We start from the raw sequence: 22073 nt of genomic DNA on the forward strand, positions 1-22073 counted from the left end.
GTGATTTACAAGATAGAAAAGCATAACATTTACACAATTTTTTTTCCAGACTTTTCTCAGATTTTCGACTGTTCTCAGACTTTTTTCTCTTGTGAATTACCAAAAAAATTCTCTTTAGCTTATGAAAATTAGTCAGACAAAACGGGGGAGTCACTTACCGGTTGAACTGGTCACAACCAGTGGACATATGAAACCTGTGACAAGGTGTTTTAAGGAGTCACGAGCCAAAAAGATAGGGATTGGGAACCAGTAATTTAGAGAATAATAATACAATAAACAAACAATTATGACACAATCATGTGTTGTAACAGATCATTTTATTAAAAAAAGATGTATTTGTATAGATGCAGACATGTTCCATTTAAATACAATCTAAAATTAATCTTTTATACATTTTTTTTCACAATACTGGGAATGGACTACTTTTAAAACAATTTGCATCTAGTAATAATTCTGTGACCAAGTGGCAATTAGCACAACAAAAGCATATTGTAGAGTTTTGTATGCAAATACACAACGAACAAACAATAAAACAAACATATTTGCAAATTTCTGGTCTGTATCAACTCCTCATAAATAATGTAAATCCAACAACTGTGAACAAGGAGGACAGTTCCAACATTATTCATTGGTCACCTGTTCTTCACAAATTCTCTGTTCATCTCCGTTCTTCATAAATACCAGAAATATACTTTCCTGATCATAATCCCTATCACACGTGTGTTAGTTTGTCTGGAGTGTTTTCAGTTTGAGTCTTCGAGGCTGCTGCTTTTCTGTTCTGAGCCGCAGTTGCAGAGCCGGACCATGATGCTTTGCAGGCTGGGCTCCACAATACCGAGCAGGGGCCTCTGGGAAGGGTCCCCGTTCCAGCAGGCCTCCATCAGCTGCCAGCATTCCTCATCGAAACTGGGCAAACGCTCGGGCCTGGCTCCTGGAGACGACATGGACACAAGTGAAACACACAGAGACCCAAAACAAACAACAGTGTGTCCTCAGATAGAGTGAACAGCAACGCTTCATGTTTGAAGACTGACATGTTTTCTGAGGGAAGGTTTTTTATTTGTTTACGCAGCCTCAGGTATATTGTGTTTGAGGGTGTGTTCGCCTGTTTAGCCTGGTTCAGTTAAGCTGGTGTGAAAGCTGATCGAACTCTGGTGCTGACTAAACAACCAGAGCGAGACCGCCTGTTGTTGAAGGGCGCAAACGGTTGAGAATGTGAACTTTCAGCGCTCAGCTCTCCTCACCAGCTCAAATTAATCCCTGTAGTTGTCTACTGAGCTTGCTTGGATGAATAAAAGACAGCATGTTACTTTGTTTTATTCTCATATTATGCATTTGATTATAGTCTTGTTTGTATTATCATTATTGTTGTATTATTCTATCTTTATGTACTCAAGTTATCATTTCAAGCTTTATCTTGTCTTCCATACACTTTGGCTATGAAAAAAGTAAATGAGTGTCTCTGTTTCTGCTTAAGACAAAGAAACCGGTTACTACCGGCAGCGCCCGCCTCAGCTAACTTACATAAACCACAACATCCTATACAAACAGCTCTGCAGATTATAATATATGTCCTTTTAAGCCAAGAGTTACAATTTTAGCTATTTTATGTACGTTGAATACTCAATCAATACTCATGCGCATATATGTATCTTCACTCATTTAGAGTTTCATTCATTTACTATTATACTCATATGATGATGATGCTCTCTGGGTGACACCTGTGTTCATGTCACTGTCCACTTCCAAGCGAACTCTGGTGCAAAAGCAAACGGACCAACCACCATTTTTTGATTGTAGAAATGCGATTTTAACATGAATTCAAAAGCTAAACTTCCATTAAATCCATCTTCTGGCCATCAACTGTCAAGTAAGCAATCTTATAAGCAATTTGTATAGGTGACGTATATATTTATACAAAGTCTCGACTTGTGCAACATAATCAGTTATTTCCTCGTGGATCTTCAACACTGATGATGCCAGATGACATCACCAAAACTGTCCAATCAATGGGTTACCTGTCAGTCTGTATAATGTTGTGTTTACCGTTCTCGGTTTGTTTGTCAAAACCAGTGAGAACACGAACCGGACCAGAACTAAAACGCAACAATGTATTTTTTTTTTCTGTGGTCTGGACCAAACGAACCGAACTGCAGGTGTGAACGCGACCTGTGTGTTTGTTTACCTTTTTTAACGTTATTCCAGAGCTGGTCCTTACTGGAGCATTTCTCAAAGGCTTCTGGGAGCTTCACTGAACCAGTGCAGAGGTACCAGAAAAGGATCCCAAAGGCGTAGACATCAACAGAGTTATCATATTTTCCTGTGAGGAGAAGGGTCACGATGGAGAGGAAACCTTAAAAAGACTGATGTATAACATTCCTGCACAATTACGTATAATTCTGACATAAGATGTAACGACAAATTCCTGTTCTAATAACATTTTGTTTATAAAAGGTCATATAACAGAATTGTCCTCTCAAGTAAATAAAGCAAGAATGTGACAAACTTTTGTGATTCACTAGTAGCTGCTTGTTCAGACAGTTCTGACCAATTAAACTGTTTGAAGTTGTACCTCAGGAGTTGCGTCGTAATGAAATTATTGTGTGACGGCTCAGTAATCGTACCTGTAAACAGCTCTGGAGCCATGTGGATGGGGGTTCCGACGATGCTGCCGGACATCATGGCCTCTGGTTTACAGAAGCCCAGGTCGGTGATCTTTGCACGATTCTGTTTGTCCAACTGGAAAAGGGATGAAAAGGGTAGAACGCTTGTTAGGTCAAAAATGTAAAATATTTAGTTGGTTTTTTTTTTTTTTTTTTTTAAATAGAAAGGTGTTGTGACGACTTAAATGCTGTGTTGTGCATGAACGCACTAAAAGTGCGCTGTTCATTGAACACGCTCACATTTTTGGTGAGCGGTGAACTGAATGTGTCCGTTTGCAACTAATGAACGTGAACGTCGTTAAGTGTTTTACGGCATCCCGGTGTTTTGGGTTACAGAATCTGATGGGTCACAGATTTTTGAAATGACACATCTAGCTGAAGCATTTGAACAATCTAGGGAAATATCTGTGAGTGAATGATGATCACAAGAAATCATTAAAGGGTAAGACCACGAGACAACAGCTGCAAAGTTCCTCCAACCAAGTCAAATGCACAGCATTTTGTAAAGGAAAAAAACGGAAGAAATGAAAGTGAACTAGTTGATTTATTGGTATTGTGAACTATGAACGTGAACTAGTTCATTTTAAATCGGTGTGAACTGAACTTTGAGCTAGCTCTTGTGAAGTGTGAACTTGCACAACACTGCTTAAATGTGTCGCTTTGGTTTGCATGATACTGACTTGCCTTTGACCTCCAACACCTTTTGTTTCTGATTTTAAGATTATGGAATAATAGAATGGTAGCTGGTGTGGAAACAACAGTATCATCATAAGAAATATACACTGTAGTTGCTCAGTCTTGCCTCATTTATATCAACAATGCCTGCTGGCTAGTTTAAAAAGTTGTTCACAAGGTTTGACAGTTTTTGAGGGCTGCGAGTTTCATCCTGATTGGTCCAGCTGTTGTGTTGAAGTGATTCATGGCAGGTGTTTTTCAGACCAAGACTTTGCAGTGAAAATAGACCTTTTTAACGGTAGACATTTTGATTTTCACAAAAAAGGGGGGGAAAAAACAACAGTAAAAGTAGTACTGGCCCAATAACAATGTTTTTTAAAGCCGATACTAGCTGATGTCAACAGCCTGCTGATACGTCAGTTTATAATGCAACCCTGAAGTGTTGTGATACAGCTACTACTTCTAAAAACAAACCACACACACAGAAAACACCTCAGAAGTCACAGACTCCAGAAAACTATTAGTTGGTCTTACCAGAACATTCTTTAGCTTTATGTCTCTGTGCAAGAGGCCCTGACTGTGCAGGAAGCGGATCCCCTCCACCACATCCAGAGCGATCTGAAGTCTCTCCCTCAGTGATAAACCAGCCTGGTAGAGATGGAGAGGGAAAGGAAATGGAGACTTAACTGTGCGAGTGAGATGAAGATTACAATTCTTTACCCATAAAACAATAATAAATCTCTCTTTCTAATCACTGCATTATCAAGTCACCTTCAAGCCTGTATAGAGGTCTCTGTGTAGCCGCTCCATGATGAGCAACACAGCGATGCTGGAGCCGCCTGCGTAGGTGTGATCAATCACAGAGCCATGCAGGTCGACGAGCCGCTCATGCTTGGGCAGGGTCCTGCAGCAACACACATGCAAAAGGAGAAGGGAGGAAAATAAAATATTTAAGTCACATGATCATTTTGAGTCCTGCATTCCTCAGGTTTATGGCAGTTGGAGCAGACATGCATTATTAAGACACTGGCACGTTCAACATGCGGACGTGTGCACACAAAAGCCTCAAGGCTTCAACAGAAAAACTATTTTTTTCATGTACTGGGTGGAGTTTGGCCTTTATAACAAGGCAGCTGTCATGTCCATTGAAATGAGTTCTGCTCTTGATAAATGCAGCTGCTTCTGAAACTGATCAAGCCATTTGAAGTTTCCCATTCAAACCTCTCGAGTGTCAGTAAAATGCACCGACAGTTGTGATTGGGTTCTGTACCTGCGGCGGTTTGGTGTGAAGAATTAAAATTACTTTGAGGCAAAAAGGATTGCTGCTGAGATCATGATGTTTTCACACTCACTCACCTTGTGTAGTGAAACTCCAAAGCCAGGTCGTTCCAGTGTTTATCATCAGGCGGGACCACAGACTTTAAGGCACATGGGTAGTGTCCTCCCCAGTTGTCACACAAGTACACAACTCCATACTGGCCCCGACCCAGCTCTCGCCCGAGCTTAGGCTTGCCTGTCAGAAAACAGAAAACAACACAGTCATTTTTTAAATGTCGGAACACGGGTTGTAGAGTAAAAAAAAAAAGGTTTACAAATTTGTATTGTACATTGGCTATGTGAGGTTTGATAATGTGACTATGTCTAAATTTATTAACCTCAATTTAGGTGGTTTTTGTCTCTCTGAATTAGATGTTCTTGAAGTCCCCCTCCACTCAAAAGTGCTTTACTTATTATTACTACACTTCGATGTTTGACCATCACTGTGCAGAATGATGTATGTGCAGAGTTTGACAGTAGAAGGCTGGTTTCACATTCATGTCTGTGCTCGCCTTAAATCTAAGACTGTACAGTGAAGTAGGAGACATCTTGTGTACAGTACAATATGTGCATGTTCATATATTCTGGATTTTTCAGTGAGAGAGGAGGAGTAGATGTAATGTTTTAACTTGGTAACTGAAGTTATTTGTGGGGAAAAAAACATAACAGACACACAATATCATTTAAAAACAGAATTTTTTTTACATGTCAGAAAACATTTCTGGTGGAGATATCCAATGATAATGATGAGAGTCGCAAATGAAGGTTACAAAAAGTTACGTTTTTGCAGCAAGGTGTGAGCAGACTGTTGAGTTTCACTCAATGTGTGTGTGTCTGTGTGTGAGGATTTGCTGGTGACTCACCATGCAGCAACACATCCCTGAGGGAGCGGCTCTCCAGAGACAGGCGGGCCAGCCGAGGGGCGTGGTCCTTCCTCACACGCAGCCACAGGTCCTCAGTGCGCTCCAGACGCCCTGTGTGCCCTTCCTCTAGCTACAAACACCAACACATGAAATAAAATCTCATGGTTAGCATTAAGAACAGCTGCGAATAAAATAATAATTTAACTGTTAAAGCAACCTCTAATGTTCTTGGTCCATCCTGTTACATCTGATTTTGTCCTCTTTTCTTAAACTACATCATCAGAACGTCAGGAGGTGCTATCACCATGGAAACTGTTGCAGAGGACGACCGCCCTCATGTTCTCAGCGACTACAGGCCAGCTGCCTTGACCTCTGTGGCGATGTTGTCATTTGTTTGATTGGTTAATGCAAAGTTCCTGTGCCAGAGGGTGACAGTAAATGGATGTCTGTCTGTTTTCATACACTCCCTCCACAGGGTTGAGTTCTCATCACTGCTGTTTGTTTTGCAAACTTTAAAAGTCAACATGAGAACGGACATACTGTAAAGTTTGCCCACTAGTATGCACCAGTGTCCTTTAGATTGAGGGTAGTTTGTTTTTTTAAATAATCAACACAAGACAAGTGTTCTGTGGTCTGGCATATTGTCTAATAATAGTGTTAATTCCTTCCATCACAATCAATTAGTAAAATATTGATGTCCTGAGAACTATAATTTAGTAGCTATCATAAGTCTTTTACTCTGATTATTAAGTTTATATTACTACTTGTTATTTTAACTACTTGTTTGCCTGGTAAAATATGCCGAGTTCGCCCATATTTCCAATGTTAGGCAACACTGCATATTACGTCATCAACTAAGAGTAATGATAATGATGAAGAGTAAATTTATGCACCTTTTACTATACATGATCTGCCATTTGCAAGAGGAGAGACCTAAAGTTGTTAAAAAGTACATTAGAAAAGCTTATGCCCAAAAAACATGATGTATCAATGAAAAAACACAAGATAACGAACTCATCTGATGTTCATTCTGTTCCTATTTACTCGTCTCGTATTAATTAAACTGCCACAAGTCTGCTCTTAAATGTGCACGTTGTTCTTTCTGTCATACAATGGCCAAAACATTGGATCTGATGATGTGTAGCAGATAATGTAAAGCACAAACTATGAAATATGACAGTTTTCATGCAGCAAGTTGTGGCATGCTTTGCAATAAACTGAATCTCTTACGTGCAGTAGCAGACTGAGCCAAAGAAAAAAGGCATAGACACAGGTCCTGGAAATTTGACACGGACTGATCACCAACCCAAACATACTCCACTCACTATTAGGCAATTAACATCACATTGTCCCAACTTGGGGGATATTAGAAAGTGCTGAGCAGCTTTGTCATGTATTCTTTTCAGGGCAGAAAAAGGACCCTGCTCTTAAATTCATGTGTGACAAGGCAAGCTTTCCTCTGATAATACTTTGCCTTTACAGCACACTTCGCATTTGCATTCACATTCGTAACACCTCCTCATTATCGAAATGCATACCGGCATTGTGCAGGCCAGAGTTTGTATCTCTATGGACAGGAATGTTACCAAGTATAATGTAATTGTATTATGTTGCCTTGCTTGCACTGCACTCCATCACTCAGTCAGATAAATAACTAAATGAAATTAAGATATTTCTGTCCATCAAAACCCCCGACCATACAAAGCATTGGCCAACATCACCTCCTCTATAAAACTGTCACAATTAATCAGTGTATTTGTGTAACTGCATTAGGAGTGAAGAATTAGCTAGCATGGAAATGCAGTCAGTAATGTGGCCCACACTCTCTGTCATGTGATTACCATCAGAGCAATTTGACTGAAACGGATTAGACAGGGACTTCATGGAGGGAGTCGCAGTTATTTGCATATTGGGGCATAAAAGGCAAAGCAATTCAAGTGAAGAGGAATACATTGCTGAAGCACGAGCTGTGCAGAGCCTGTGAGCCAATAAAAGCTGTCAATAGAAGTGTCACTGAAGATATTAATGGAGATGAAACGCAGTTTATCAATAGATGTCATTTGTAAGTGCATTCAGAAAAATATAAGAAAAAACAACACACCAGTCAGTTAGCAGCACTTTGCTACAGATACACGAGGTGCAAAGGCTTTCAAACCATTCAGCAGGGAATTCACACAAACCTTTTATTCTGGTCAGGTGATTAATGTCACACTCGTTCAAATGGATTACAAAGCAGTAAACTCCCCGAGGATGTTCTTCACAGCTCTTAAACACTATTTGGCTGAGAGATGTGTATGAGAAAACTGCAAAGTTAAAAACAACAGCTAATGCTAATAAGCCGATGCTTTATGCAAATTAGCTCATGCTCTGTTACCTGGTGTGAATTATCCCACTCTTTCTCTTTAAGGGTGTCTTAGAAGTCATGTTATATCAGGCATAGGTTCTTGCCACATATCAGCCTGCCTGTCCTCCATTTCAGCTGCCCAACAAACCCATACACTAGTGTGATACGTAATTATCACGACAGGCCTAGTTGCAGGTCCACACAAAGTAGCGGTGGGGTAGCCAGCTAGATTTTAACTCTGAAAGTTAAATATTTTTCAAAAATTATGAGCATGGATAGGTCTGTCAGCAGCTTAGGAAAAGAAGATTTCATCTGTTAGTCTCTTCCATTATTCCATTTTCTGTGCCGAAGCAGACTTTCCTGATTGTTGTAAAGGGCCACATCGTGGTAATCGCCAGTATGGCATAGTACTACAGTAAGGCACTGAGAGACAGAGCAATGAGGAACAAAAAAAAAAAAAGGCAGCAAAGAGAGAAAGTTCACCTGGCGCAGGGATGCTGCAAAGGCCTCATGGGAGCTGTAGAGGCGGGTTCTGAACTGGGAGCATATGCTTTTGGCCAATTTGGCAGCACTGAGACTTTCTATGGCGTCCTGGGCCACTTTCCGCTTCCACTCTGGAGTGATGGCAGGAGGGTTCACAAACGTTATCCTGTGGATTATCTAGGAGCAAGACACAGAGTAAGAACACTCCTTAAGAAGTGACCATACGGTTTGAAACTCCTATGACTGAATTTATTGGACACTAACCTGTTTAATTTGCTCCCAGAAGAGTCTTGTGACGGACGATCCTGAATGAAAGGTGACTTCCACATGATAGGCAGCATTTAATAACTGTGACAGATGAGAAAAGGAAGTAAATATGCAGCAAAACCCACGGCTTAAGATACTAGTAAATGTAATTTATCAGCCTAGAGACCTTGACTTTACTGACTTGTATCTGTGCAAAGTTTGTCACTAGAGAGGTGTTTTCGCATTCCTCTACTGAAGGGCAAGATGACACTTTCCTAAAATCTGAGATTCAAACGTACTCCGGGCAAGCTAAATCCGAAAGCCAATCGCAATGCCACCAGCAAAGAAACCTGAAACTTCCAGCGCAAAGCGGACTTGTCAGTACAGAGAGCGAGAGTTTGCACTAAGTTAGCTTAGTGAAAGTTTTGACAGCGAACAGCTTTGGATGTAAACTGGACCCTGGAGCTTCCTTCAACTATCTACTAACGTTACTTGTGTTCACAACGTGAACACACTGTAACATCATAGCGGATATTGTTGTATGTTTCACAACCACTGCCAGTTGCAAGCTAAAAACAACAAATAAAAGATGCTAACTACAACATAAATAAAAGATGCTAACTACACTTACCATTCTGATACGTCTGCTAGTCGCCGATTTTGGTGCACAACAGAATCCTCATCTGGGTCTGACTGAGGCTCAAACATGTATGGCTGCCTGAATCTCTCCGATGTTTCCTCTAACTCTAGCCATTTTGACACACACTGCTCGCTCACCATGGATGTATGTCTCTCACCCACATGCATGCTCTCACCAGCACAGGTAAACCTAACATGCAGCTGTGGTGGGCGGGGCATTCATAGATCCAGAATTTCTCAATGAGGGAGAAAGAGTATTTGTGCTTCCAGCCCCTTTTCAGAGTTTTTTTTTTATGTGGGAAAACCATGATAAACAACATATTAATCATAGCAGAATATTTTTTACATACTTTAAAATGTGTCTGGAGGGGAACTTTAATAAATGCTGCTCACATTTAAATATCTTCACACTTAACATTCATGACAAGCGTACTAAATAAGGTTCCTGTTTTTCACAAACTACTGCCCACCTGTTTGAGGTGATTGGAAGTGATATTGTGGACGGAAGAATCGAAGTTTGACTTCTCCAGACTGTTGAGACATCGCTCCAGAGTTCCTACGAAGCTCTCCCTCAGATAGTCCACAGAGCTGATCAGCTTATTCGCCACAGCCTGATTCAAACGAACCACTATCAGCTCCTGGATCTGGTGGATGCAAGATTTGATCTCCTTCGATGTAACTGGCTCTCCATTAGTTGTTACAATGATGTCTGCAGTTGAAAGAAAATTTGTAAAGTTAATATGTGGCGTGTGTAACCAATTAGCAGAGAGAAATCCTGATGAATTAATGGTGTCAGATTAGTATGAGACAGTCACTTGATGTTGAACATAATGCACTGATGCATGAGAACAAAGGGCCGTTTCACAACACAAGTATTTGTATTCTATCAAGATGGCATCATGAAACGAAGCATTATAGATTAAAATAATTAAATGTTAAAGAGACTTAGAAAATGTTTGTCCATGAGCAAAACATCTAGAGCTCTTCTTGTGGGAAAACAAAGTGTCTCTGAAGGGTTATGGTAGATTCTGTGTATTATACTACAACTCATCCCAGTTGGCTTCCTATAGCAGTGTATGGTTTGGTGTCTAACCTCTCACACACTTAATCTGACATATAGTATCAGCATTACAGAGAGACAAACACTTTCCATTCCAAGTATGGTTCAATGTTAAAAACACCTGTGTTGGGTCAGCAAAGTTATCCAGATAACCCAGTAAACCTGCTTCTTGTAAAAGGCCCAGGAAGGGAGACCGGAAGGAAACAGAGCATAATAATAAGCGAAAGGCTTTTCTCAGCTGCTCGCAACCATTGAGTCAGACAGTGCAAAACTTTGTGGGCAGATTGTGAAATGCAGCTGGCTCAGTCATGTCTCTGTAGGTCTGACTACAGTCTAAAAACAGTAAAGAAACAGGCTTTGAGTAACTCAGGCTGCAGAGGGCAGCCAGTAAAGACAAGTCAGTTGTCTGTTTCATCTCCCTCGGAGTCACATCGGCAACATCAAAAGAGAGAATAGATCAAATGAAAATAATAAGAATAGGCTGCAGTCTGGGTCCCACGAGTCAGCCATCTTCTTTAATAGAGAAATAATAAAGAGAGAATCCTTTATCATTAAGTTGAAGATGTAAGAACAAAATAAACAAGGCACGTGCGTGGTCAATCTATCATAGCGAATCACATTTCCCCCTTCCAATTTTATATTCATCTTTCCTGCAGAAAGAAATCATAGGATATGATTTAGTGTATCTCAAGAGTGGAGAATGCAGAACTGCTATTATTCTATCAAACAGGGGCTTGATGAAGAGATTAAATGACTTTTTGGAAAAAAATATATCCAATTTGCAACGACCTGAAATAAATCTTTTGTCTGAAGAGAAAATTTACTTTTTCACAGTAAAGTCAGTCCACTTCTGGACTGAATCCAAACACATGGTCACAAATTACTTTATGGTCATAAAGACTTTGGCCTTTTAACAACAAGCACATCAATTAAAGCATTTAAAGAATCATAGCTTGTCAGCTTATTTTGAAGTCATAATTTGAAGCATGTGAAATGAAAAAACACAACTTAATAGTGTGTGTGCGTGTGTTTTTGTGTGTGCAAAAAGCATGGCAAGAATTCTTTGCTTGTTCTAAAAGGTCTGACAGCAGCAGAGACAACCTCACAGAAATCGTCTTTGCTGACGCCACAACACGTGAAAACTACAGCTCACGATAAACTTAACCACTGATAATGTCAAAATATGCCCTCTCCAACAGCCACTGGTAATTTATTAGTATGTATATACTACATCATGACAAATAAAAAAAGAGCTAATTAAATTGAAATTACACAGATAAAAAGGTCCTGGTTTATTTCAGAACCACTATTTTAATATAAACAAGCTTTATCAGACTTTAAAATCTTCACTGTCATCACAACTCTGGTTGAGATTGACAACATCTTCCTTAATAATATGAAAAATCTTGAAAAGCCACAGAAGAGAAACCCTGCCTGCCTGCCTTGTGGCATTTATCCAGGGCGCTTACTCACTAACCTGTAAACTCCAGGTTGGCAGCATCCTCTAGCAACTGCTCCTTCATGCTGCTAAGTGTCTCCACAATCATCTCCTTCATCTCTTCCTGTTTGCGGTTAGCGATGGCCATGAGGGAGGCAAAGAGTTCACCCTCTTTCTCACGGGTGTACTCCAGCCTGCGGGGTGTTATCTGCAGGTCCCTCTGCATGTCAAAGGCCTGCAGGGAAGTGACGCAGAAAAGACAAAAAGATGATCTGTTTGTGATTTTTCAAGGGTTTCTGGGTCAAAGCAGACAGACCAAGCAGTTCATGCAGTGGTAGTAACAACTGTCACATGAGTATGCAGCAGAAAAACAATCACAGACATACAGATGACCGGTGCTAGGAGGCATCATCCTCTCACCTGGTTGATGAAAAGATCTAGACAGCGACAATGAAGCCCATTAAGCAGGTTGGCAGCCTCCACCTGCTGGTTTTGAAGCACTTGGCGAGCAAAAGGCACCAGCAACCGATGCAGTCTTTCAAAAGCCTCACCCAGCATGCTCTGGGGCTTGTCACCCGGGGTGGGCATCTGTGTAGGGGCACCACAGGAGCACTTTCCTGTCGGGCTACTGAGTAAGCCCAGGGAAAGGAGCTGCTTATGGAGGGTGCTTTTCTCCCTCTCCCTTTCCTTCTCTGCACGGCGGCCGGGTTCTGGGGAGGCTGCTGGCATGGTGTCAGGGATACGAACAAAACAGATGGGAAAGGGGAGCATCTCTTTGACCTTCCAGAGCTCAGCCACCTTCTCTGTGCTTAGGGAATCCTGGTTGATGGCATAGAGTATGATGGGGACCACGCTGCGAGTGCAGTCTTCAAGGGCCTCTTCAATGGGCTGGACACTCGGACAAGGCACCACCATGACCTTTGTTTCCTGATGACGAACCACAAAGAAACCACAAAAATGTGTTTCAAGCAAACTGGTTTATATACAGGCAATTATGAGGATATGTGGTTGTGTAAAAAAGGCCCCTGAAATCCAGCCATGCAGACACCACTAGGACGACACCACTGGATTTAGTTGCTAATTTTTTCAGCTCATTGTTTTGGTTTTACGGCCCACAACTTTCCTGTTTTGGCTCAGTCTCACCGCTCTCATCGGCATCGTTTTTGGCTGCAGCAGGCAGCTGTTTGCAGTGAAAAAAGTTCAGATAAACACACTGTACCCCACCTGCCCAACACTAAACATCTGAGAGGCAAAAGCAGCGACTAGCTGGTGAACATAGTGGAGCAGTCAGCAGCTAAAGAGCCGGATATTTCCCTCAACAGTTGGTGGAGACCAAAAACGAAAGTGAATATTGGACTTATATTCACCAGGTGGCCAGAAAAACAACTCCAAATGAATGCTAATGTTGCCTTGTATCTGCTAGATGTGTACATCTGTGGCATTGTGGCAACTGTATGCTAACAGGTTTGCCATTTCAACTTAAAAAGGTGAAAATATGTCAGTGTTGAGTTCACAGCTTGTTTCCACCATCTTTAAGTGTCCACACAAACAGTTATTGCAGGTTTAAAACAGAGCAACATCTCTTGTCAGAAAAATGTCCTGGTTACTCTGAATAATCCATAGACGTCACTGTGGCCAGTTTATTATTTTCTACCAACATTAGAAAATATAATCAGGTTTACTTTTCTATATGTCTAATGTATGTATGTCATTTAGATGAATTGATCTTTTAACTTCCTGACATAAAATGCATAAGACCAGAGTCTTAACAGCAAAACTATGCTCCCGGTTATATAAAGTGTTCAAGGCAATTGAAGCACAGTTTTCAAACCAATTTATGCCAGAAGACGTTTAAACGGATTCCACTGCAAAATGAAGTAAAAACCCATCCACACATATCACATGCTCCTTCTATTTCCGAACACATAATGGCAAATAAATATTTGTGGTGGTCTTGGGAATGTCTGTGACAGGGCAGAAAAATGTATACACAAGTAAAAAGGTTTTCTTAACCCTTGATAAATAACGACAAACAAAAATAGTCTTGGACACAGCTTGAAAGGGAGACCATGACGAGGGAAAAGACAGCAAGAGAAAAGAGGCAAAAATGAGCAACAGCTACACAAAGGAGACAGTCAGTCCTGTCTCCAAGAAACAAGAGCTGAGCCCATCTGAGCAGTCTCTTTGGAACAAAGATAGCCTGCAAAACATTTGTTCACAACCAATCAAAATCAACATAATGTGTGAATTGCCTTAATGCAGTTAGTTTTCAACAACAAGTTACTATTTTGTTCATCATATGTCTTTAAAAAGTGTCAGTATGAGTTAGCATTAATACTACAGTCTGAACCAGTTATACAAAGTAACACAGTCGAGACAAATGGCCTTGTAAGAAAATTCTTCTATTAGCATATTTTAAGGGTGATTGCTAATATCACAGGCCATTGTTAACAAGCAAACTTTCTTATGTGAATTCATGGCGCACTCACAATTAACATTAGCATAGCACCCTTTATGTCCTCTGGGTGCTTAAATTGAGGTGGGAAGCATGGGTAAACTCTGGGATGAAGAGAAGGCTAATTAGCAAGTTGGGTCTCATCTGCTGGCCTCTAAAACAGGTTGCTGTGATTATGGAAGGAGTGTGTGAATACCACAGTGAGCAGAGAGATTCTGTGCCTCCGTTTACTTCAACCTAAACATGCTAATCTCTTATTCATTCAGCAGAAACCAAAGACGAGTGGCACACTGCTTTAGTTTGTGACAAAACTATGTTTTAGTGTCCGGCTGATAAAAAAAATGTGGACATTCAAAACTATTAAAATTAAATGCAAAATATTAACTTCAGTTGTAGATTATAAAATTTTCTTTAAGCATGGCGAAATAAACAAATGTTCAAATACATTAAATCCAAGATCACGCTGGTCATTCTGTCTCTAATCTATGATAAAGTTTCATTATTATGAACAATAACTCAGCTTTTAAAGCCTTTGAAGTCCTCTCAAGTGTGACAAACTTTTTGAGCCAAATGAGGGATTGCAGATCCCACGCCTTTCAGTCACACGTGAAAATGAACAGGGGTGTAAAATGACTTGCTTTACTTCCAGCACTGATATTTTCCTTCCAGGCGTTCATCTATTACGCTTTATTGTTTTTGATACAAGACTGAGACTGGTGGATCTTGAAGCAGCAATGAAAAAAGTTTTAAAAATCAATAGCCACCTATACCAACACATTGTCTGTTTATAGCACGATGACAGACAGACAATGAAGAGTCATGCAAACTCCATACCATGGGTTTTACCAAACAATGTTTAAAAATTCAGTAATGCAATAAAATATAATAACTCTCAAACATTTACTCTCATTAAAGTTCTCACAAATTAAGTTTTCCACAACTCTGAGACTTGACACGTGTGCTTTTGTCTCAAACACATATTTTGAAGATGCAGTCAATGTTTATGTGTATAATGTGTGAAAAGTACTAATTGATTTTTTTTTCAAAAATGTTGAATAAAAAAAGTTGCGAATAGGTCTTTTCTACATAGCTCACACAAAATCTCGATGTTGCTATGTTGCTATTAAAAAACTAAAAAACAAAAAAGTTGTTTATAATGACATGAACAACCAGTGTCCCAGAATTCAGCTGTAACCATGGCAACTTCATCCCAGCAAAGGGTTTGGGATTTTTTTAACATGACCTAGTCATGTGAATCGCACCAGACCATTACGTATTACGTAAGGGGGCTGGGCGGGTGGGTTGCACTGAGGCAGAGCTAGGCCTGGTTTCTGGGGCTGTGTGATGCTTGCTAAGGGGCCTTGGTTTAAAGGATTAGAGACTAATTTCCACATGTCACACATGAAAAGGAATGACTACAATCCCTACACCATGCTAAATCAATTCATTCCTACAAGATATTGTGATTTTCAGGTCACACTGGCTGAAGACCAGCATGACTGTACCACTGTATCCAACAATCTTCCTTTTTACATGTAAACTTCAACAGTAACCTGTGAATCTGTTTTTAAGAAGCACCCAAAACCTGAATGAGAGAAAAGCGACTGGAAAAGAATGTATTTATGAACAGCAGCACAAATCAGGTAAAGTAAAACACTGAACAACACAGGAAATAATAATCAGCTCTGCTCAGTAATCTGTTTGTGAGCTAAGCTATGTGTGAACACAAAGGCTACAGGACGAAATACCACCACACAAAAACTGAACACACAGGGCTCGGCCATATGATTGAAATCAATTACATAATTAAAAGGACACCACGATATGACAAGGCAAAAATCACGTTTCACATAAAACTGCAAAAAACTACATAAAACAGTTATTTAAGTGCACTGTGAATACAATGACCTTTCTCAATTAGTGTCCCTTAACCTGTTCCAAACCTCATTTTAACATTGGACATTACTATATCGTCACAATTTTACTAATATATTACTGTAATGTCATATAATTTGTTCTTGTCAAGGTATATCGACAGACATGTTCAAACAAAATGGAGGACCATGCAAAGACTTCAGCTTCACCTGAAGTTCCCTCTCCAAGTAAATAAATGTGCAAAGATTCTCCTAATCATGACTGAAATAACTGAAGCCCCTTAATACTGCACATCAGTCTGCAGAGATACCCTCCGCACTGGCATAATACAAGGATGTGTGTGCGTTTTACAATGTCGATTCATTGAAGACGTATGATTTTTTTAAAATGGTAAATTCTTACTTCTCTCTACTTATTTCAGAGTGTGATACCATGGGTGCCATTTATCACATATTAGAGTTGGAAAACAAGCTAGTAATGTTCTGATGCCAGCATTTGATGTCATCAACCTAATTTTGCTGATGTCATTTCCGGTAAAAGCTCTTCCAGGGTGCTTAGGAGAGCCGCATCTCACCTTGATTTCACATCTTCTTCCAAAAATAAAGCTTTGAGCAACATGGTCGCATCGGCCAGCCATACTATATGTATCTGGAAACTCTGAGTAAACGCGTCAAAGTTCATGAAGAGGAAACAAAGTAATGCCAGTAAGGACCAATGCCATGTAAATGGTTTCAAATCCTTGTTTAAACTATGAGGGTACACGGTATAGAGAGTAGATCCGTTTGGTTTCACAGTGTATCCATGGCCTGTGATTTAAAGCCTACCTGTAGCAGTGGGTGATGCAGGGTGATCTCCAGCTCTGCTAGCCTGTGGGCCGGGTCCTCACATTCCTCATGGATCTCCAGGTCTTCTCGGGGCACCGTATCCCAGCGGCCACAGTTAGCCGCCAGCTGGTGCACCAGCTCATACTGGCCAGGCAGCGCCAAGCTGAGCCGTGTCTGTCTCCCATGGGTGAAACACAGCTTCCGCCTCTTGCAGACAGTGCCCTGGACTCCTTCACAAGCCTCTCCGGCCTCAGGGCCGAGTGGCAGCAGCCTCTCCCCCAGAAGGCAGTTGAGCAGCTGGTAGCGGGCAGCACAGTCCTGGCCTAGTACCAGGATGTACGGGGCAGCGCCCACAGTGTTGCGTAGGAACTCTTCCTCATGGCTGGAGAAAGAGATGCAGCTAAGCTGGCCTGGGGGAACAGAAGGGGGTATATGATGTTGAGAGGTGGACTGAGAACTAGTGGTCGACCGACGTGGGTTTTTCAATGGCCGATGCCGATATTTAGAGAGAAGGGCAGCCGATATATAATGGAGCCGATATCAAAACAAAGAAAAGTCATGTATAACTTCATTATTCCATGCACATTACAATATAATATACATGGTTATCTTAGCCAGTAACATGTTGTTTTAGATAGAATTTTTATTAACTTAATAATGATCTAGAAAAATACATTGGGTTACGCTGTAGATTTCAGAATGTGACTGGTATTTAAAGGGAGAACGGGGTACAGTACTGTATGTCAGAAGCGACATCATTCGACTGCATTATTCTATACATTATAACATATATAATATATATTTAATGCTAGCCAGTAACAGTTTTAGATTAGATTTGAATTAGAAAAGATGATGGTGATTGAGGAAATTTAGGCAAACGTTTCTAGCAGGATGCATGAGAGCTATAGTACAGGGCTCAAAACGAACTTTTTCAAAACCTTTCCAAAACTCACAAGGAGGAGCGCTAACATTGTTCCACAGCAGCCACACTGACAAGGCTGCCTGCAGGTGTGTCTGCAGACATTTTTTGTTTATTGGCCTCGTGAGCGCAGGCATCGGCCAATTAATCGGTCTATCACTAATGAGAACATAACTTATCAGTAGCTCTAAGCAGCCCTGTTCTTTCCTGGAAGTAGTGAGCTCTTGGTCGGCACTGTAAGCAGAGATAGGGTACTCAATGACACATCCTTTATCCTTTATATCTGAGCATCATATCATCAGATAAAACAGTTTACATCTGATATTATTCCTTGGGCTATTATTGTCAGATCCAACCCTAAGATGTGGAGAGCACACAGAAGAACCAATTCAACCTTATTATTTAAAGTATCAGACATAATCCTCAGTGATGCTGAGTCACAGTCTAAAAGAGTTATATAACAAAGAAGGGAGAGAGCAGCAATGGCCTACTTTATATTAATATATCAGTGCATTCCTTTCATACATAACATACATGTGGTTTTACTGTAACCGTTACTCTAATCTAGCATTCCCCTACTAGCATTCACCTCTTGACCTAACATGACGCATTAAAGCCTATTGATTCAGACAGACCTGTGCTGAGCATTTGACTGCATGACCTGTGCGCAGTGGATATACTATACTAATGACCTCTACCAAGATAACACATCAAGAACGGTGCTTTTGCATCATGGGATGCACATTTTTTGTCCAGATAAGTAAGTGTAACCACAGGACATTTGCAAGATGAATCTAGTTAGCAGGTGAAGACATGGGTTTGGCTTTGCCCATGAAAGGCAGCATTATGGTCTAATTTTTCTGTTGATTATGACTAATCTTAAGATTAACATTGTTCATTCAACACTGAGGAAAATTATTTTGACCATCTCTGTGTACAAGACACTCCTGTAGATGTGATGCATTACATTTTATTGGCATACCATTACTGCTGTGCGTTTAATCCATGTTTCATAGAAATAAGTATCTGAATCATATGGTCAAAAAAGCTTACAATACTCATGAAATGTTAGGATATTGAGCAGTCAAAAACATTTTATAAAACATCCTTAATCTGAGATGGTTGTACTGGAGGAATGTGATACAACAATATGACATAATAATATAAAGTTGGACTCAAAGCTACTAAAATATGTCCACAGTAAGCCGACTGTTCTCAGCCAGCTAGTGAGTGCAGAAATCTCAGCATATTTGGTGCACTTAGTCTGCTCATGCTTGTGAGGGGGGGCTTAATCTCTTTAGTTTTCCCTAACCCTTATTAATGCATTTTTTTCAGTCTATGTGTTGGTAGAGAAATCACTTGGCAGCAGAAATTTGTTAGTTCTTCCTTTTTGTTTCTCTACAGGATACAAAAGTATAACACAGCTATGGATATGTTTTTTGTCAACCATCTGGGATTATTTAAACATGGTTTAAACACTGTGGCATTTAGGTGCAATACAGGGGTTTTCAGATGCTGCTGCTGCATGTGTTCAAACCTACCTGCCTCCAGAGAAGCAGAATCCGAGCTAATAGTTGATGCACAAGCATTGCTGTAATTTTGCCTTATTTCCCGGAAGAATGCATTAGTCTCCTTCAGGTTCTTCTTCAGCTGTATGGTGTGCTTGTTGTAGCTGTTAAATATCCTTGTCAGTTCCCGAGCTAAAGGAGTCGTTTTCTGTTGTTGTACATTTCCCTCCATGGTCATCAGGTTGAGCTGCTGCCTTCTCCTTGTTGTGATTCACAAGGTTAAGCAGGTGCCAACACCCCAAATTGAACGTCTTTAGTTGAGATGCTTAAATGTCACCCACCTGCTAGGCTGTGTTAAATCATTCAGAAAGAGGCGGCTTCATTCACTTGTAGTCCGCTTTAACATATCATTAACATTAATGTATTAGTGCTGGACAGACAACAGTCCCTGCAGTGTTTTGTGTCAGTGGCGTTTGCTGTTATGATGTAGAAGCTGACCAGCACAGCTAGCTAGCTTAACGTCGTGCCTCGAGTGAAAGATAACTTCAGTGTTATTGACTCGAGGCGAGATTTTAACTAGCTAACAAACTAACCGCTATTTCGGTATCTCGTGTTAGCTGCCCTTTGTAGTTCACACCGACGGTCTGACTGACTGACTGACTGCCAACTGAGGAGTGTCGTAAAAACAAATTATACAAAGACCACAATAATATATTGACGACTAACGTGCTAAGTAATCTGTCTTTTGCGACCTAACTGTGGTCCAGACGTTAGCGCCGCTAGCCAGAAGGCATCTCCAGTCCGTCCTCGCCTTGGCCTGGCACAACACACATAACGTTAGCCTTTAACTTCACGTAAATAGTCCAAGGCACCGTTTCACAGCCATACAGCTCCGTGTTTGAGGAGGGGCCCAACTTTGACAGTTGCCTCTAAATTACAACGGCCTAAGCACGACAAAAACGTTTTCCTGACGAGGCTCCTTGGGAAAAGATCTTCCTAAACTGGCTCCGACCAGGAGAAGCCAGCGGACATCTTCCACCCTGGAGAGCGACGGCACTCAGTGATTATTTTCTCTTTCGCTGATGAAGAGGACAGTCAGTGGTGGTGCAGGGCGAGGTGTCTCCGAACCAAATCACGGAGCTGGGACCAGGCAATCAAATCACTGCAAAACAGAAAGTCGACACGGCCAAAGTTGGGGAGAGGAAAGGGCGGGGTTCGGGATGACGCACTGCAACCTGGGAAATGTAGGACAGCCACTGTACGGTGTGTGGATGGGTCACTTTGTACTTAATGTGTTTCAATAAAAGAAATTAAAGATTTTGCAAGGAGCCAATATGGAAGCCCAATTTCGCCAGGAAAATAAAAACAAATAGATGAGATGTTAGGATGACAAGATTATGACATATATAAAATTTATGAGACAGTTTTCAAAGAAAAAATTACAAAATAGTAACTAAGTCTTTTGACTTAGTATCTGATTATTTTGATTTATTTTCTGACAATTGTGATTTATTATTTCATTAGATTAGATTTAACAGTATTTTAATTGCACACAGTAAGTACCAGTACATTGAAATGCAGTTTAGCACCTAACCAGATCGTGCAAACAGTAGCAAAAGTGCATATAGAGATACATACCAAGTGTACAGTGTGAATACTTGAAATCTTATAAATCACTTCTCAAAACTTATCTTTCTAAAAAGCTTTTTATTTCCTACATGTCTTCTCTGTTCTTTATGATTGTTATCTATTATTGTTGGGTATTTTATTGTTGTATTATTATAATTGTCTGATTTTATTTGCCTCATTGCAGTCCTGAAATGTTTTAATCCTAGTTCAACAATGTAAAACACTTTGTAACTTTGTTTTGAAAAGTGCTTTACAAATAGTTATTATTATTATTATTATTATAAAATGTAAGGCAGCTATGATATGTATGTATGTAACTATGATGATCCTAATAAACAGTTTGCACAGTAGAATGGTCTGGTCATGTGTACCAGTCAGGAAGGGTCTAACAAAAGACGCTTCTTAGTTGCATTGTGGGAAATCCAGTGTTTTTGGAGCTTGACCCTTACTAGGGACTAAAAGTCAGGATATGCCCCTTTAAGATTTTGACTTAGTATCCCTTAATTTTGATTTATTAGCTCATAATTTTGACTTATTTTCATTTGATTGCATAATTTTTCCCCCCTGGCAGTAATGGGCTTTCATAATGATTCCAGTAAATCTTATGGGATAAAAACTAATATAATTTGTACCCTTGAATTACTAATTAGTTCCCTCAAATGACAAATTCTTTAGCACATATGATCAATTCCAGTGTATGAACATGTATGAAAAAGGAACAAGAAACGTCTTTCTTGTCTGTTATATATACTGTACCATCATCAGCATGTAAATGTAATTTCTGTGGCTAATTGTGGCCCAAAGAAGACTGACCACGTGCAGTGGTCTCTGTTTTTGCCACCGACTACACAGTCTATTGTTTATCCACTTCACTTTTCCTAAACCACTCATATCTCCATACATATACACATTTGCTTACCTCTTGGTTTTGTATAAGATACACATGTTTGCACATATATCAGTCTACTTTACAAACTTTTGTTCAACAAAGAAATTTTGAGTTAGAAAACGCAATGACCAGTTTTGGGCATGTGGTGGTAGGACTGCTGCTACTGAGCCCCCTCTTCTGGCAGACATACTGAATTACATAAATAACACCTCAAAATAGTTGTGAGGGGCTTACTTTCTGATAGAC

General features: G+C 40.3%; 1 protein-coding gene across 1 annotated transcript; it reads right to left on the bottom strand.

Annotated features, from left to right (window-relative positions):
• Nucleotides 1-298: 298 nt before the first annotated feature.
• On the bottom strand, nucleotides 299-20540 carry dstyk (dual serine/threonine and tyrosine protein kinase). The gene is made up of 14 exons (XM_044213794.1): nucleotides 19343-20540; nucleotides 16883-17292; nucleotides 12149-12655; nucleotides 11768-11963; nucleotides 9701-9939; nucleotides 8610-8693; nucleotides 8346-8522; nucleotides 5519-5648; nucleotides 4695-4851; nucleotides 4110-4242; nucleotides 3873-3986; nucleotides 2625-2739; nucleotides 2186-2320; nucleotides 299-931 (listed from the first exon to the last, which is right to left on the bottom strand). Exons 1-14 carry the CDS (start codon nucleotides 19545-19547, stop codon nucleotides 744-746), a joined length of 2790 nt encoding a protein of 929 aa, XP_044069729.1. The 5' UTR covers nucleotides 19548-20540; the 3' UTR covers nucleotides 299-743.
• Between the last annotated feature and the right edge of the window lie 1533 nt (nucleotides 20541-22073).

The sequence above is a fragment of the Siniperca chuatsi genome, linkage group LG2 (assembly GCF_020085105.1).
Source record: "Siniperca chuatsi isolate FFG_IHB_CAS linkage group LG2, ASM2008510v1, whole genome shotgun sequence".
NCBI lineage: Eukaryota > Metazoa > Chordata > Actinopteri > Centrarchiformes > Sinipercidae > Siniperca > Siniperca chuatsi.

What these genes read in the sequence shown, in the direction of transcription:
- dstyk (XM_044213794.1), bottom strand. Translation starts at nt 19,547, where the DNA reads ATGACCATGGAGGGAAATGTACAACAACAGAAAACGACTCCTTTAGCT. An exon ending in TAGATCTTTTCATCAACCAG is followed by an intron (nt 11,964 to 12,148) that starts GTGAGAGGATGA and finishes ACTTCCCTGCAG; the next exon opens with GCCTTTGACATGCAGAGGGA. An exon ending in TGCCAACCTGGAGTTTACAG is followed by an intron (nt 9,940 to 11,767) that starts GTTAGTGAGTAA and finishes TTTCAACTGCAG; the next exon opens with ACATCATTGTAACAACTAAT.